The sequence below is a fragment of the Nylanderia fulva genome, unplaced genomic scaffold (assembly GCF_048542155.1).
Source record: "Nylanderia fulva isolate GAGA-0341 unplaced genomic scaffold, ASM4854215v1 Scaffold33, whole genome shotgun sequence".
NCBI lineage: Eukaryota > Metazoa > Arthropoda > Insecta > Hymenoptera > Formicidae > Nylanderia > Nylanderia fulva.
Genome location: NW_028190400.1, coordinates 1,415,882 through 1,431,613, shown reverse-complemented (window position 1 = coordinate 1,431,613; position 15,732 = coordinate 1,415,882). Strand labels below are relative to the sequence as shown.

The following is a 15,732-nucleotide window of genomic DNA, read 5'->3' as shown; positions in this document are numbered from 1 at the left end:
TCTCGATTATGATCTAGGTCTAGGTGATTATCGCCCACCTTGACTACGTAATTATTTGTGCTTTGCAAGCATATCCTGTATAAAAAAAAATGTAAGAGTGGCAAATAACCTCACTGTACTCGAAAAATATGATGCATGAAATAGCATAACAACGGGAAACAAAACGCACACACAAATTCATTTTTTATATTTTGTAAAGCGCATATAATGAAATACACACAGATTCTAACTTCTCTTGATATAGACATAATATATAGGATACTGAAAGATGTTATAAATATATAATACTGAACATGCATCACTTTAGTGGTGTTAATTATACTAATATTCATTAATATAGCTAATGAATCTTACTCATTTATCCTGTAATATGATCTTTTAACATTTCATTTATTATATTATTATATTATTATATCATATTATTACATTATATTTTTCATATTTTATTCATATATTATTTTATACATTATTATTATTTAACTTTTTATTTATTTAATTAAAAAATAAAAAAATTTCGAAGAAACTAAGCAGTTCTTACATCCTCCAGAGATATAAATTCTACAAGTTTGCAATATACAAGTAATATGTATAAAACAAAATACAAGAAATATATAAATAATATATTATTATTAAATAAAGATAAAAAGTTATAATAACGTGTTCTCGTGTTTATATATTTAACAATCAATCCCTTAATCTATTTGAAAAATGATAATATGCACAATGATTAGCATTCAGATTAACATTCTTTTTTATAGAGAAATGTTTCTGATTTTGATCTTACATTTCTTTTTATACGCTTAATCAGTCAGTATTTTTTCGAGACTTCAAAGGTATATTTAGTGTTAAACTAAAATGTGTTATATACGTAAAGAGACAACTTAAAGAAATATTCTGAAGTTAATTCAAATGTAATTGATGGAAACATTAAAATACTTTCTTATAAATTATAGAAACAGTAATGGCTTTCAAAAGTTGATCACGTTTAAATGTTTTTATCGACGTACTGTAATTTAATCAGTTCTTTACTTTTGTCTCATATAGTCACACTTCACGAACAACATGGAAATAACGATATTACTTTTATTCAACAACAAGTTTCTACGCTTGAAAAGCTATTCTTGAAAACTTCTAAGAGAATTCTGTAATATAAAAAAATTTGCAGTATTAATGGAAAGATTCTATCTATAATCACGCGTTCTGTGATATTCATTTTATTAAAAGCAAAAGTAGTATGCATTGTGTACAACTGAAATTTGTTTCGTACTACAATCAAAAACATTTTTAAAATTTTGCGTAGCCTCTCATTCTTCCACATTTTACATGCAACATACGTCTTTTAATGCAGTAAAGTGATATGCAGTTTAAAAAAGTAAAAATGCATTGCGCACGACAAAAATTAAGTAGGAAAAAGTGATAAGAAAAGCAAAAGTTGAAAGTCGATTGAAAAGCGTTTTGTAAAAGTAGGAAATTACTCTCTTACAAATTGTAGTCGGCAATAGCTTTTAAAAGTCGATTGAGCGTTCTCCATATATTGTACAAAGTTAATCAGTTCTTCACTTTCGTTACGTATCGTTTCTGTTCGTAGCAAAAAACGAGTTTGAATTTCACTTAGCTTACGTTCTCACTCGTGGATCGAAGAAAAGGATTAAATTACTTATGTACGTGATACTGTTCTGCACTTAGATCATTTTCAACATCGATAAGTTACACGTTTCTGACTAGTATCGTGCTCTACATCGTTTGAAATACCGCATTGAGTTACGATGAGGGAATATATTGAACATTTTTCACACTACTAAAGTACTCCGCAACAAACAAGTCAAAAAATTCACGAATTTATTTCAAAAAACTCCAAATGGAACTCAACAATTTACACTGCGTTTGTAGACCTAAAAAGCCTCTTGCAACGCTCTCTTCGTGTAAAATTAGCAGTATGTCTAATTAACCGACTTTCAGACTTTCAGCTATGAAATTCGTAAGATTCTTTCGTTCAAAAAAATCGTAAAACTTTTTCTTTGCTGTTAAAACGATTAATTATGCAAAGTGTCTCATCAGTTTATTGTATCATTTATTTTTTAATCTCCTCTTTTTTTGTAGTGTAACAAATTTAAAATTGATTTTTTATTGTAGAAAAAAATATCTTAATTATAAATAGTATGTGAATTAAACGATATTGTGATACAAAATTCTATTATATATATATCTATTTTAGCTCTCTTGTATATTTTTAATAATCAAATGCTAATTAATCGACAAAACTAAGTAGTAAAAGAGTAGTATATATCTATCTGGAATATCCTATATATTTGTATATAACATTGCGTACATATAATTCCGCACATATATAATTCATATATACATATATTCATAATTCGCACGTTTAATGCTGAATAAACTTATTCTTGTTTGCTACTTTGTTTACTATAGTGTATAAACTATAAGAATTTTGAATTGCATACGCAGTCTATTTTCCTATACATATGTCGGACCTATTACCGGCTTACGTGACAAAGCTTTACATGCAAGGTAAAAATATGTATCCATAATTCTTATGCATATAGGAATTATTTATACATAAAAACAAGAAATAAAAATATATATTTTTTCTTTTTTTTATACATTGTGGCATAAAAGCTTAGGTATTGATAATATAATGATAAAAAATAATTTAATAAATTTATAAATATCTACAAGAAATTTTTAATTATTCATAAATGTAAAATTTTCCTGAATTAATATTTATTTTTTGTTCTCATTTATCATTAATTATAGCTGATATTTTTCATCGATTCATTTACATATTCAATGTTGAACAAAACATATTCATAACGATGTTATGAATGTATCACATTATCATGTAGTTAACATAATGGTAGCATGATGGTACATTAATATGAACTTTGTAGTGCACATATGCTAATATGTGTGTTACAATCAAGTTGATATGTAATACGAGGGAGCTGGTATATATATTTTTTGCAGTAATAAATGCGTATCAAGCAGTTGTGGTTTTGACTTGTTATGTCGGCATGAGAATGCAATTTGGGTTTGCTTATAAGTTTGCATAGTTGACGGACATATGAGTAGTTGCTATAAAGCATATATAATTGCATACTATGTGTAATAACATTTATCTATACTTTAACGTTATAATATTATTAAAATTAGCATATAGAGTAAAATACAAAATTGTTTTCTTCGGAAAAATCTAATTTACGATAAGTAAGGTAATATGCAAGCTTTCGTAAATAAAATATTATTAATGCAAAATAGATAGGATGTTAATTTCCGAAAAGCCTACGAAAGCGCATTATTCATTTTTATTTGATCCAAAAACAATCATCATTTAGGCATTGTCCATATTTGAACGACACATTTATTATTCTTTATTTCAAATTATCACAAGAAATTATCATAATTTAAAAATTATATAAATATATATAAAGAGCAATTTGCGCGCGAAACATTATCTTTTTAATTAAGAATTTTTTAGAATAAAAGAACACACACAAGTTTTAAAAGAATTACCTCATTAATGATATGTGTATTATTTAAAAAATGTATAGTTCTACGATTATAATAAGTGTTTGTTAGATTCAATGTAAATTTTGAATTTGCTCAATAATTTATTTTTACTCTTACTCTGTCTACTTAGCATTACTTACTATTCCCTATAGGTACAAGATGTTTAATGCATACGACAATAATACAAGGTATGCCACGTGTACTCGATGGAAACTGGTTTGTAGCAAATTGGATGCGATGAAAGAGGTAAGGCAAAATGGTTGTAGCGAAACGGAAACGGCGGAGAGGCTGCATTAACTTGAATGTAAAATCGTATATTTATTAATATTAAGGACTTTCTTACATATTAGTGCGTATAAATTAAATTATTTTTCACGAAATTTATTTTCCTTGCTTTGTCGTATTTTCTCCGAAAAATTTTATCAAGGTAGAAAATATAATAAAAGGTTTAAGAGTTAAGAAATATAACAATCAATATAAAACTTCATTTGCTAAAATATATAAGCACTTTTTGCTCGCAACGTATACTATGATTTACTCTTAGAATACATTTTATTATTTTATTTTTAATTTGTTTTTATATCTGCCTTACTTTATGTCTCGCTCTCATCACTTGTTTTCAAACAATCATCGTTTACATATAAATATCGAAATATCGATATTGAGATTTTTTATCAGAAAGATTTCATTTACACGAGTCATACATTAGCAATTAATTAACATAAAGAAAAAGCAAATTATTATAATTATTTGTAAAATATCTAGGCTATTTTTACTTCATTTCAAATTTGTTATTTTTTGAAATGTTTCCAATATACTAAATATACCAAATGTGAGCTATTTACTGATTATATGTAATTGCTCGATATTAAATTGTCAATATAGCCGTCAATATTAGTTTGAGAGACTCAATATCAGTTTGGGATTCAAGGACTAATACCAATTATATTTGCGACACGTGATAGGATTAACAAGCGGCGAAATAGCCAATTACGAATCAGTGAAAAGCTCACCAGATTCCCAAATAATATCTCTTTGAGATTTGAGATATTATATTGCATTTTATCATATAATATGTATCATTTGTTTCCTTTTGTCATTTTTACATTTTTGCAAATTATGTTTTATATTCCAACAATTTCTTTTCTATCAATCATTTTGTGCTGCATATTAAATATCCAGCTGTCAATATAAAATCCATCACCGATTTACATTTACACATCTGAGTCGTTCGATTCAGGCAACTGATTCAAAGAAACTACAGCTCACGAAATATCTCACATTTCTTTAAAATGTGATTTATTGTTTTTACATAAATATATATTAAGTAAAATATATTATATAATATTTTGACTATTTTGAAATTATATTTTGATTTCAAATAATTAAATAAAGTCGCCAGCGATAATAAAACTATAAAAGTTTATTATTAATTCTTCGATCTAACTGGCCAATATAAATTATTCAATAACACAACGTTTCGACCGTACGGGCCCTTTTCAAGTGTTACTGCAAAATCATACATATATATATATATATATATATATATATATATATATATTTTTACAAAAAAGAAAAACTACAACAAAATATAATTTTAATATCTACCATGTCTAAATGTTAATTTAAAATAAAAACATGGTTATAAAATATTACAACAGAATTTAATGTTACCTTTCAAAATGTCAGTTCGAAAGATGTGACATTACTAATGTTAAAAACGAAGACAAGTATGTTATTAAATTTTTATTGTACTTGCGAGCGTTCTTTTTGTAATTTCCTTTGTTTAAAACAGACATGTGACAGGTTTAATATAACATACTTGTCTTTATTTTTAATATTAGTATAATATTACATCTTTCGAACTGACATCTTGAAAAGTAACATTAAATTCTGTTATAATATTTTATAACTTCGTTCTTATTTTAAATTAACTTACTTATGTATATATTAAAATTATAATATTTTGTTGTATTTTTTTTTATGTCAAATATATATATATATATATATATATATATATATATGTGTGTATGATTTTTTGCAGTAGCACTTGAAAAGGGACCCAAGCATCGAAATGTTGTGTTATTGAATAATTTGTATTGGCCACCAGTTAGATTGAAGAATTAATAAACTTTCATATTTTGACTTATTTTAAAAAATTATACTTTATAATATATATTTATACGTTACGTATACATGAAATATAACATTTCGTTCAATTAGCTTTTCAATTTTTGATTTTTTAAAAATAATTAATATAGAAATTGATAGTTAATGACTTTTCTAATTTAAATAAAATTTTAGATAAATTATGTGTATATATACGCATACGTATTGTTAGAAAGCCGCAAGCATTTTAATATCCCGTAGAGTTTCTTAGCAGAAATTACTTCTTTGTAAACGTTAAATGAAGGAACTTTCAAGGATGACGAAAATTTGAACGGAAATCTAATATCAAGTAATATCAGCCTTTATATAAAACAATCAATATATTACTGTTATATAACTATAATTTTTTAAACTTGTAAGCGTCGTTCCTGTACTATGGTAGCTTTTTCTTTCGACGGAAACGATGCCGTCAGAATTATGAAAGTATATACCAGGAAATACCGTATTCTGCACACTTTTTGCTGTTCAAATGAATATTCACATTCACATATTCACCAAATATTCTCTTTTAATACAAAGAATATATATACGCATCACATGAGTTTATGTATTTCAACACGTGAAATCTGTAAAATTTTTACGCTTTGCATTCCGTCATTGCTGGATGGAATAATTAGACTATCCTTAATATTTATTCTAAAAGCCTCTTCTCTCTCTCTTTGCATTTAGTCAAACGGGCAAACGCATATGTATATATACGAACATTTCAATGAAAAATATACCGAACGTCAAATGCAACGTTTGGTCGCCGCATGTTGGTGCAGATCAGCATGCAAAAATTGTGTATAGAAGGACACTATAAAATAAAACTCCCCCAGGCTTTTCGTTCACACGCGACGATAGATATTCTGCCTGCGCAGTGTCATCGTGCGACGTTATTTTCGCAGATAATGGCTGGGAGAATAGTAATTTACATCATAGTAAGGCATCGCAATTCTTATGGTAAACACGATTGATTCTTTGTCACATATTATATTTAAATCTTACATTGTACCTTATATTTGTAGGTACACCCACTTTTAGTTTCAATATTTTTATTATTGTTGTCAATATTTAACATTTGGTCAGCATAAAATTAAAAAATATATATTTAAAAAGAGATAAAAATTGTACATATGTATATCTTTATAAACTTATATAACTTATAATTTACATTATACAATTATAATATATCTGATCATGAGAAATATTTTTCTTCTTACATTGATTAGAGTTCTTCTTTCGATGGAAGGTTTATAATTCCCTAGACTTTTCCACTTGAATTCTCTCAAAAATTTGAGATCTTAAAAAATAAATAATCATTAAAGATAGCTTTATGTAAACAGAAATAATACAATAAGTATCATCATATGTACATGTGTGTACATATATAAATAAAATAGAAATGATCTTTTTCTCCTAAAAACGTCAAATATTAGTAATATAAAATATTTATAAAATTTTTTTTATTACTTCAATGAAAACGAAGAGAGAAAAAATAAGATATAAAAATATTTTTTGTCTCATTATTCCGGTATATGTCTCATTCCTCTGCTCTTCGCACAATAATCATTTATATCTCTAATTACTCAATTCCGAGATATAACAATTAAAATTTTATAGTAGTTACACATTTTGCATAAGTAATTATTTTTATATTTAACTATTACACAATGAAAAATTAAATTAAATTATTTCACGTATATAATTTTATGATCTAATCAAAAATGTACAAATAAAATTCAAGTAGATCTGTTTGTAAATCTCATTGCAATTTAGCTTACTCTATCAACATCAAACATGTTATATATTGAAAATAAACCATAAAGTAGGATAATTTATATATTTTTGTTGTCAAAAATAATTTTTTTAAAGAGTGAGAAAAACTTATTGCTCTTACACATAATTATCATAATTTTATTAATTCTTATTTGACAATTTTTATTTTTCAAATTCATTTTTTAACTCAATATATTCTCTTCAAATTCCAAGCACTTTGTTAGTCTTAGGTATTGAACCTATAGTATCTAATGGCTAAAACGATTTTACCTATGAGATGAGAGCCAAAAGCATTTATATGTCCTATGCTTTGTCACTCTATCCTTTGCCATAGTATCTGGCGCATTTCAACGAACGTTACTCACTTTGTGACAGCTGCTAGTAATGCCGATGACAAAGAACACAATTTTAGTTGATTAAAAAATATATGTATCATGTTTTACAAAAATTACGCATACATTAAAAGTAATAACTAAAAAATTAATTTTTGCATAGTTTAATAACGTTAAAAATTTATATATTTACCTATAGATAATTATAATAGCTCCCATTTATGCTTCACATAAGATATCTTATCATTTATTGGTATGGTAAAGTGTTCTTCATTCTCTACAACCATGATAAATCATATGATATAAGAGCATGTAATGTGACCTAATAATATTATACGATATATCAATAAAACTCAACATTTAAAAAACCTACAATATAATATTATACAATCCAATATATCATTAAAATTCAACATTTAAAAAACCTACAATATAAAATCTAATTATCTAGAGAAATTGTATTATTCTAACGAGTTATATTTAACCTATTTTACTTAATTATATTTGTCACAAATCGGAAATAATAAATCTGCCAATTTAGCAATACGCGCAATTATATGCAAACATTGTTTTGCTTTACTATTTTATAAAATATAAACAAAAATTATAAAAAAATAGAAACTTTGTGTGTACAGTTAACAATAAATTTTATTCTTTATTTCTCTAGAAATTCTAATTTCTATCTTTTTAAACAATATTTATTAAAAGTTAAGAATCTTCTCTCGACCGTACAAGTTTCATTTTGTGTTATTGATAAAGGCTTAAAGCTATTTGATTATATATATATTTTCGCATAATTTTAGAATTTTTTGTATCATAATAATAATGTTAATTTTTCTGTTGGGTTTCAATCCAATAATACAAGCTGCAATGTATCTCTTTTATTTTAATAAATAATATTTAATAAATATTAAAAACGTAGATATTTGAGAATCGCCAGACAGAATTTAAAAAAAGGTAAAAATCTTCTCTGGACCGTACTGGCAAATATTATTTATTCAATCACAATGTGATCACATTGTGATTGAATAAATAATATTTGCCAGTACGGTCCAGAGAAGATTTTTACCTTTTTTTAAATTCTGTCTGGCGATTCTCAAATATCTACGTTTTTAATATTTATTAAATATTATTTATTAAAATAAAAGAGATACATTGCAGCTTGTATTATTGGATTGAAACCCAACAGAAAAATTAACATTATTATTATGATACAAAAAATTCTAAAATTATGCGAAAATATATATATAATCAAATAGCTTTAAGCCTTTATCAATAACACAAAATGAAACTTGTCTGACACTTTCTATGCCATCAAATTTCCTTGATCCACAAAAAGAAAAATTAAAGAAATATTAAAGTCATATTAATTTAGAATAATAATATTAGTATGAAATAATAACCTAATGTCTAATATGTCATAGATTCTTTTTCACAAATTTAGCAATATAATTTAAAATTTTAATAAATAGTTTAACATAAAAAATTATTCATTATTCTTTACGATCCCTATATATTTTATAATAAGTTTTGTAAGATTTTGATTAAAATCTTTTTTAATAATTTAGAATAGTGTTAAAATCTAAAAAGCTGTGATATTTTTAGTCTTGGTAGTACACCGAGAATAATACGTGCCTTGTGCACGGTTTATTTCCAACGAAAACTTAATTTTCGTTGGAAATGTACGCAGCAACATCCGCGTATGGCTCTTTAGGCCTTTATCATTTGTGATTTATATGATATTTTTGTTCAAAATTTTTAAAAAACTAATTTTTAATTGGTCTAAACCATTAAACGTAATTTTTAAAATATTCTATATAAATACAAATAATTAATCAATCAGTTAAGTTTATATTGTTTATAGCATTCAGTTTTCTAATCAGTAGGAAATATTATATTATATAAATAATATAACTCTTATACCTATTTCCAAAACAGTTTTTAATTAAAGAAAGATAAGATTAAACATTAAACATGTGTATATTTGTACGTTAATTCAAATTTTATCTGATTAATTAATATTGATCTATTTAATTCATGGTAACAATACCTGAATCAATCTTTATCATTAAAGCAGATTTTTGAGCATTTCATATTCTCTAGAAAAACAAAATACCGATAATGGATATTCTATAAAGTGGATATGTATGCGTATTTTCTACGTACATCTATTACATCAATAAAGCAACGTGCAATAAAAAAACGTGCAAGAACAGTAATCCTGCATTTAACAATGAAGCGATTATTACATATGTACTTTGTATGCAATTTCCATTTTTCTTCAAGTGATAAAATTTATACAATTATTATATAAAAAAATCAATATTATATATTATCTTATTCAGTTAGCAAATATATCAAAGATTACAAAGATAATGACAAAATGACAGCTATTTATTAATATTTTTTCTTATATAATATTTGTATAATATATAGATAGATTCCTTATCTTTAAGAATTTTTTTATTATTCAAGAAATTTTTATTTATTAAAATAAAATGTAAAGAAACTAATAAGATATACTAATCAATAATATTTTCTGTGTTTTATATAGTTTTCAGAAAAATGAAGAGACTTGCGATAAGTTTCACAGACCTTTTTAATTAACGAATATAATTAGTAATATCGCGCATACAATACATTTGAAAAAATAAGATATGAGTTCGGTTGTCAGTAGTCGTAATTAATTCCCCGAAAATGCTTATTTTACCGCGGCAAATACACATATAATTGCAACTGGATTGTCACACTACCTCTAAATACGTAAAAATGTATATTTTTAAAATTTACAAAATTAATAACACTTGCACTTAAAATTGGATTATAGCAATAACTTTTTTAATCCGACAACCCCCTATATATAATTCACAATTGCGAGCAATTATATTTTATTATGTATTTTTTATTAAAGTTGCGCTTTCTGCATTTTAAGCAGAATTAAAACAAACATCGAGATCGAGAGACCTTTCTTCCCCCTCCATTTTTTAAATCAAATTTTCAATTAATTTTGCACAAATTCGGCGCGAATATACATATACATTAAATATTCTTTTGCTCTGATCTTTATTGCTTTTATTGATATTTCTTATATGTAAATAAATAAAGAATTACACAATAAAATACATAATAAATTTACACCATACACATTTGTTGTGATAAAAATTTTAAATATAAATATATAAATAAAAAAAAATATATTTTACAAAATTTTTCATAATTTACTGTGTGTTCCGTATATGTTAGTCATACAAATTCTTCATGTGTGTTAAAAATACAAATGTTATGCATAGAAAGAATAAATATAGAAATTTATATACATATAATCACTGTTTTTAAAACTATATGTAATACTGTTCTCGTATAAAAATATTATCTCCACAATATTCATAATGCCCATTTATTTTATAATGTCGGACATATTTTATCACATATTTAATCCGACGCAAAAAAAATCAAAATTAGGATTTAGAGAAATATTTCAAAAATGAGAAGAAAATATATTACATTTTAAATGAAAGTAACTGGTAGAGACACGACGTAAATAAAGCACTAGGCACAGTCCAATATCAGAAAGCAGAGAATTTCATAATTTATGGACGAATTAATAAGAAAGTTTTGAAATCATTACGCGAATATATGAAGTTGAAAAAAATAAAAAATTCAATTACCCACCTTAATTTTAAAAATATTAAAATATTCATCGAAATTTAATCAAAAGGCATGTTCAGGGAACAAATGACAAATATTTGCTTATATCTAAATAATACAGCCTAATTTCCAACAAAATTCTATAAATTAAAATAAATTTGATTAGATTTAAGAAATAAAATACCAAAAGTACATAAAATATACTTTATAATATACTAGACAACATAAGCGTGCGTTTCGCGCACTCCTTCGACAAATTAATAATTTTCGCAATGACAGTTGCTTGATGTTATGACCATAATTTTAATTCACCGAATTTCTATTTACATAATTTTGATTCGCTGAATTTCTATTATGTACATATAATTTTAATTTAATTTTAATTTCTATTATGTACATAATTGTAATTCCCGAATTTCTATTATGTACATAATTCCAAATCGCCGAATTTCTATTATATATTGTATATAATTTTAATTCTCAAATTACTATTATGTTTATAATTTTAATTAATTCTATTATGTACATAATTTTAATTTGCCGAATTTCTATTGCGTATTGTTTGAGAACTATTTTGTATATACTATGTATCTCTTTATATATTTTTTCTTATTTTGTTTAGTTTAATCGAACATAATTATGTGCGCAAAGCAAAGTTATATTATTCTTTGATAATAAAACCTTAAAAATTGCAACGCACGTATGAAATTATTATTGCAATGCATACATAGAAATATATTTATTAATTACGTGATTCATAAAAATTCAATATATAAATTTTTAACAGAAAATAAAAAATATAATTTTCTATAAGAATCTTTTGATCAAAATATCTGCGCTTCCATTCGGGCCCGATAAAAGCAACTCTCTCTTTCTATCCTTTTCATCAGATTAATACAGCCCATATGTCCACTAAACTGCGCGTCCCGCACGAAATTGATTCTCGTGAGATGTATCGGCGAGCGCGGGACCGATGGTCACATGACCAGTGGTCACATGACCAAGTGAATCCAGTAGTCACGTGACCTTAACTGCACGCTCACGATACCTCGCATGAGAATCAGTTGCGCACGAACCGCGCAGCGTGACGGATATGTGGGGTATTGAGTCTCGCGCGAATCTAATGAAAGCGTAAATATTTGATCACAAAAGATTCTTATAGAAAATTTTATTTCTTTGTTTGTATTTTCTGTTAAAGATTTAAATATTGAATTTTTATGCGTTGTATCATTATAATTAATATATTTTTTATGCATTGATTGCAATAATAATTTTTGCATGCATGCGTCGCAATTTTTGAGATTTTATTATCAAAGAATAATATAATTTCGCTTTGCATGCGACGATTCGATGTTTTCTCGACAAATATAACAGAACGGAAATATATATGGTATAAATTAGCAACTATTAGAAGTAAATAAAAAATATTGCATAAAGTAATAAATTAAGATAGAATATACACAGCCTTAATATCAAACTTTTATTTAGAAATAAAGACGACTGCGTTTATATGTCATCGTTGTACATATGTATATACTATATGTATTATCAATTCCCGCGAAAAGTTGTAATAAACATTTTAATTATATTTTATTTTAGAAACTAAACCATACTTAGTGCAAGTTATTGTAGATGACATATATATTCATATACTCCTATATTCATAGATTCATAGATCTATTTATGCCATAGAACTTCGTGAACTCTTCTCTATACTGTACTAAACTCGCTATCGACAAAAGCAATTGTCACGCACGGCACATTAATTCATAGTAACTAAATAATGTAACCAACAAAGAGAGAAGGAGAGAGAGAGTAGATTTCTACATTATACTACAATACGACGTGGCGAAACTCGAAGCGCACGTATTACCTCAAACTTATCTAATTTGCATCTGCTTTTCAAAGTTACGGTGAAAATTATGTGTTAAGAGGAAATTGAATACAGCACGCATAATTGCTGTACTTATAAGTATATGTGTATATATGTACAATCGATTAAAACAAAATTGTTAATAATATGGTCTAACTTTCCACAGAGTACGCTATAATTTCATATTGATGTTCAACACAAGACACAAGGTGGGATACATAAAAGTTATTGCAATTACACCTGACAAAGCAATATTATAAAAAAACACACACATTACTTTGACTAAAAATAAAAATTTGACATTAAAATTCATAAAATATTTTGAAACATATTTATGAAAAATAAACGAGGTTTTCATACGTAAATATAACATGGTTATACTATGTCAATGATTCAGTATAGATACGATGGAAATTACGTTTCCAATAGTAAACTCACTGCTTGTGTTGATTTCTGTCGCGATGTTGTAGATCCATAAATTATATCATCCGACTAGAAACTAAAAGACTTGACATAGGAAAAGCATCTACGAGAGAGTTTCTTTAAATATCAGTGCAATATAGGAAAATCAAAATCTCACTAACAACTTTTTCTTTATCGATTAAATCTCAGTTCTTAATTATCAATTTTAAAGGAATGTAATAAACTATTAAACGAAATAATAATATAAGTTGATAAAAATAAAATGTTCATCTGTTTGCAATTATTTAACATTTTTACTAATTTTTGCACATAATTATTTATATATAAGAGTATCTTATAAAAATTTAATAATTATTTTAATATTTTATAAAACTTCACAGTTATTTCTTTATAAAATTATAATAAAATTGGGTTTTATACATCAAATATCATATATTTTCATTTATATAAATATAAAAATTTTAGCTGGCTATATAAAAGTGAAATATAGTTTTATATAGTATTATATCATATATAGTTGATATTGTGTTCATAATATGAGATATACGAGAGTCGTTCATAAAACCTTTAAAAAAAAGGCTTATAAGAAAAAGAATGAAGTAGTTGAAACTGTGCACATTTATTAGTCTTTTTCTTTATATGAATCCCCAGCGAAGTTTACACATTTTCCCAGCAATGTAAGATCTGTCGGATACAATTATTGTAGAAATCAACATATTTATATAAAAATTAATTTTATAAATTAATAAACTTTTTATAAATTTTATTAATTTTTAATAAAATTTAAATTATTTTTTAAAGGTAATATGTCGATTTTTAAATGATTGTATCCGACAGATCTTACATTGCTGGGAAAAAAAAATATGTAATTTTGCAGGATTGACATATAGGTAAACATTAATAAATGTGCACAGTTTCAATCGCTTTATTTTTTCCCTTATAAGCAAAGGTACAAACTTTATGACCCACATATGAGATACATGATACATTTTTATTTTATTTTATGGAAAAAATAAAAGAACATTTTTTTCATTTAATATTCTTTGATTAATACTAAATATTTTAAATTTAATATAGTTAATATATTCAATATCAATACAGATGTACAATGAATAAATTATTATGTAAACATATGTATATTACGATGCATTGCAAATTTTAATTACGACCATAGCGATTGATTAAATCCTAAATTTTCTCTTCAAAAGTTAATAGATGCGTAAAATAATAAACAGTTAATTAAAATGGAAATCAAAATGTATAGTCATGATTGCATTCTTCATTATAACGACCGTGCGAAACGTTTGTTATATAATTAAAACTCATTGCCTAATCAGTTCATCAATTAATCGCATTATATGTCATTTTATATTCAGAATTTCAGTAACAGAAAGTGTAAATTCAGCTAATTAGATATAAAAATAATTTAATTAATTTTTTATAAATTATATGACATTTTTTTCCTTTTACTAGTCTTATTCAATAATTTACTTGTTCTAAAATAAAATTGTTATTATAAACTTTTTTCCCTCAAGTGTAATGCTATTTGTTTTGCTTTCTGCTATTTGTCTTATACGCAAATAGAAAATAAAATATTATATGTTTAAAACTTAAAAAAGCATTTATTAATAATTTCGAAAATTATTTGTATTACAATGATTAAAATATATATTTTATAATTATAATGCACAATTAAAAATTAATAAATATTATTGAACTTTTATACGATGTCATGTTCATATTTTTTTATATTCTTATTATTTAGATCTTAGATATGAATAACTGAATTTTTTTTCAATAAATGCACATCTATTTTAATTTAAATTTTATAAAATAGCTTTTGTCTTTTCGATTTTATCTATTATGAAAAATGAGGGAGAACGTTATTAGTGATTCATGAATCATGTAGGAAAGATTAATGTGATCCATATTGATAATGATTCACGATGAGCCAAATAGATAGTTATTAAAGCAATTTAATGAACAGTGAAGCTTCTTATT

General features: G+C 25.0%; 1 protein-coding gene across 3 annotated transcripts in view; it reads right to left on the bottom strand.

The window, feature by feature from the left end:
* Positions 1-15,732, bottom strand: part of LOC114931761 (putative G protein-coupled receptor No18) — a 47,157-nt gene that overhangs the window by 24,184 nt on the left and 7,241 nt on the right. The window contains exon 1 of one of the 3 annotated variants that reach the window (XM_085484940.1): positions 13,747-13,811. The exons of the other annotated variants lie outside the window; for them this stretch is intronic. Within the exon in view, the coding sequence (XP_085341066.1) occupies positions 13,747-13,784 (38 nt within the window). The 5' untranslated portion in view covers positions 13,785-13,811. Of the gene's footprint in view, positions 1-13,746; positions 13,812-15,732 lie in introns of those variants that run through there. 3 annotated transcript variants of the gene reach the window in all.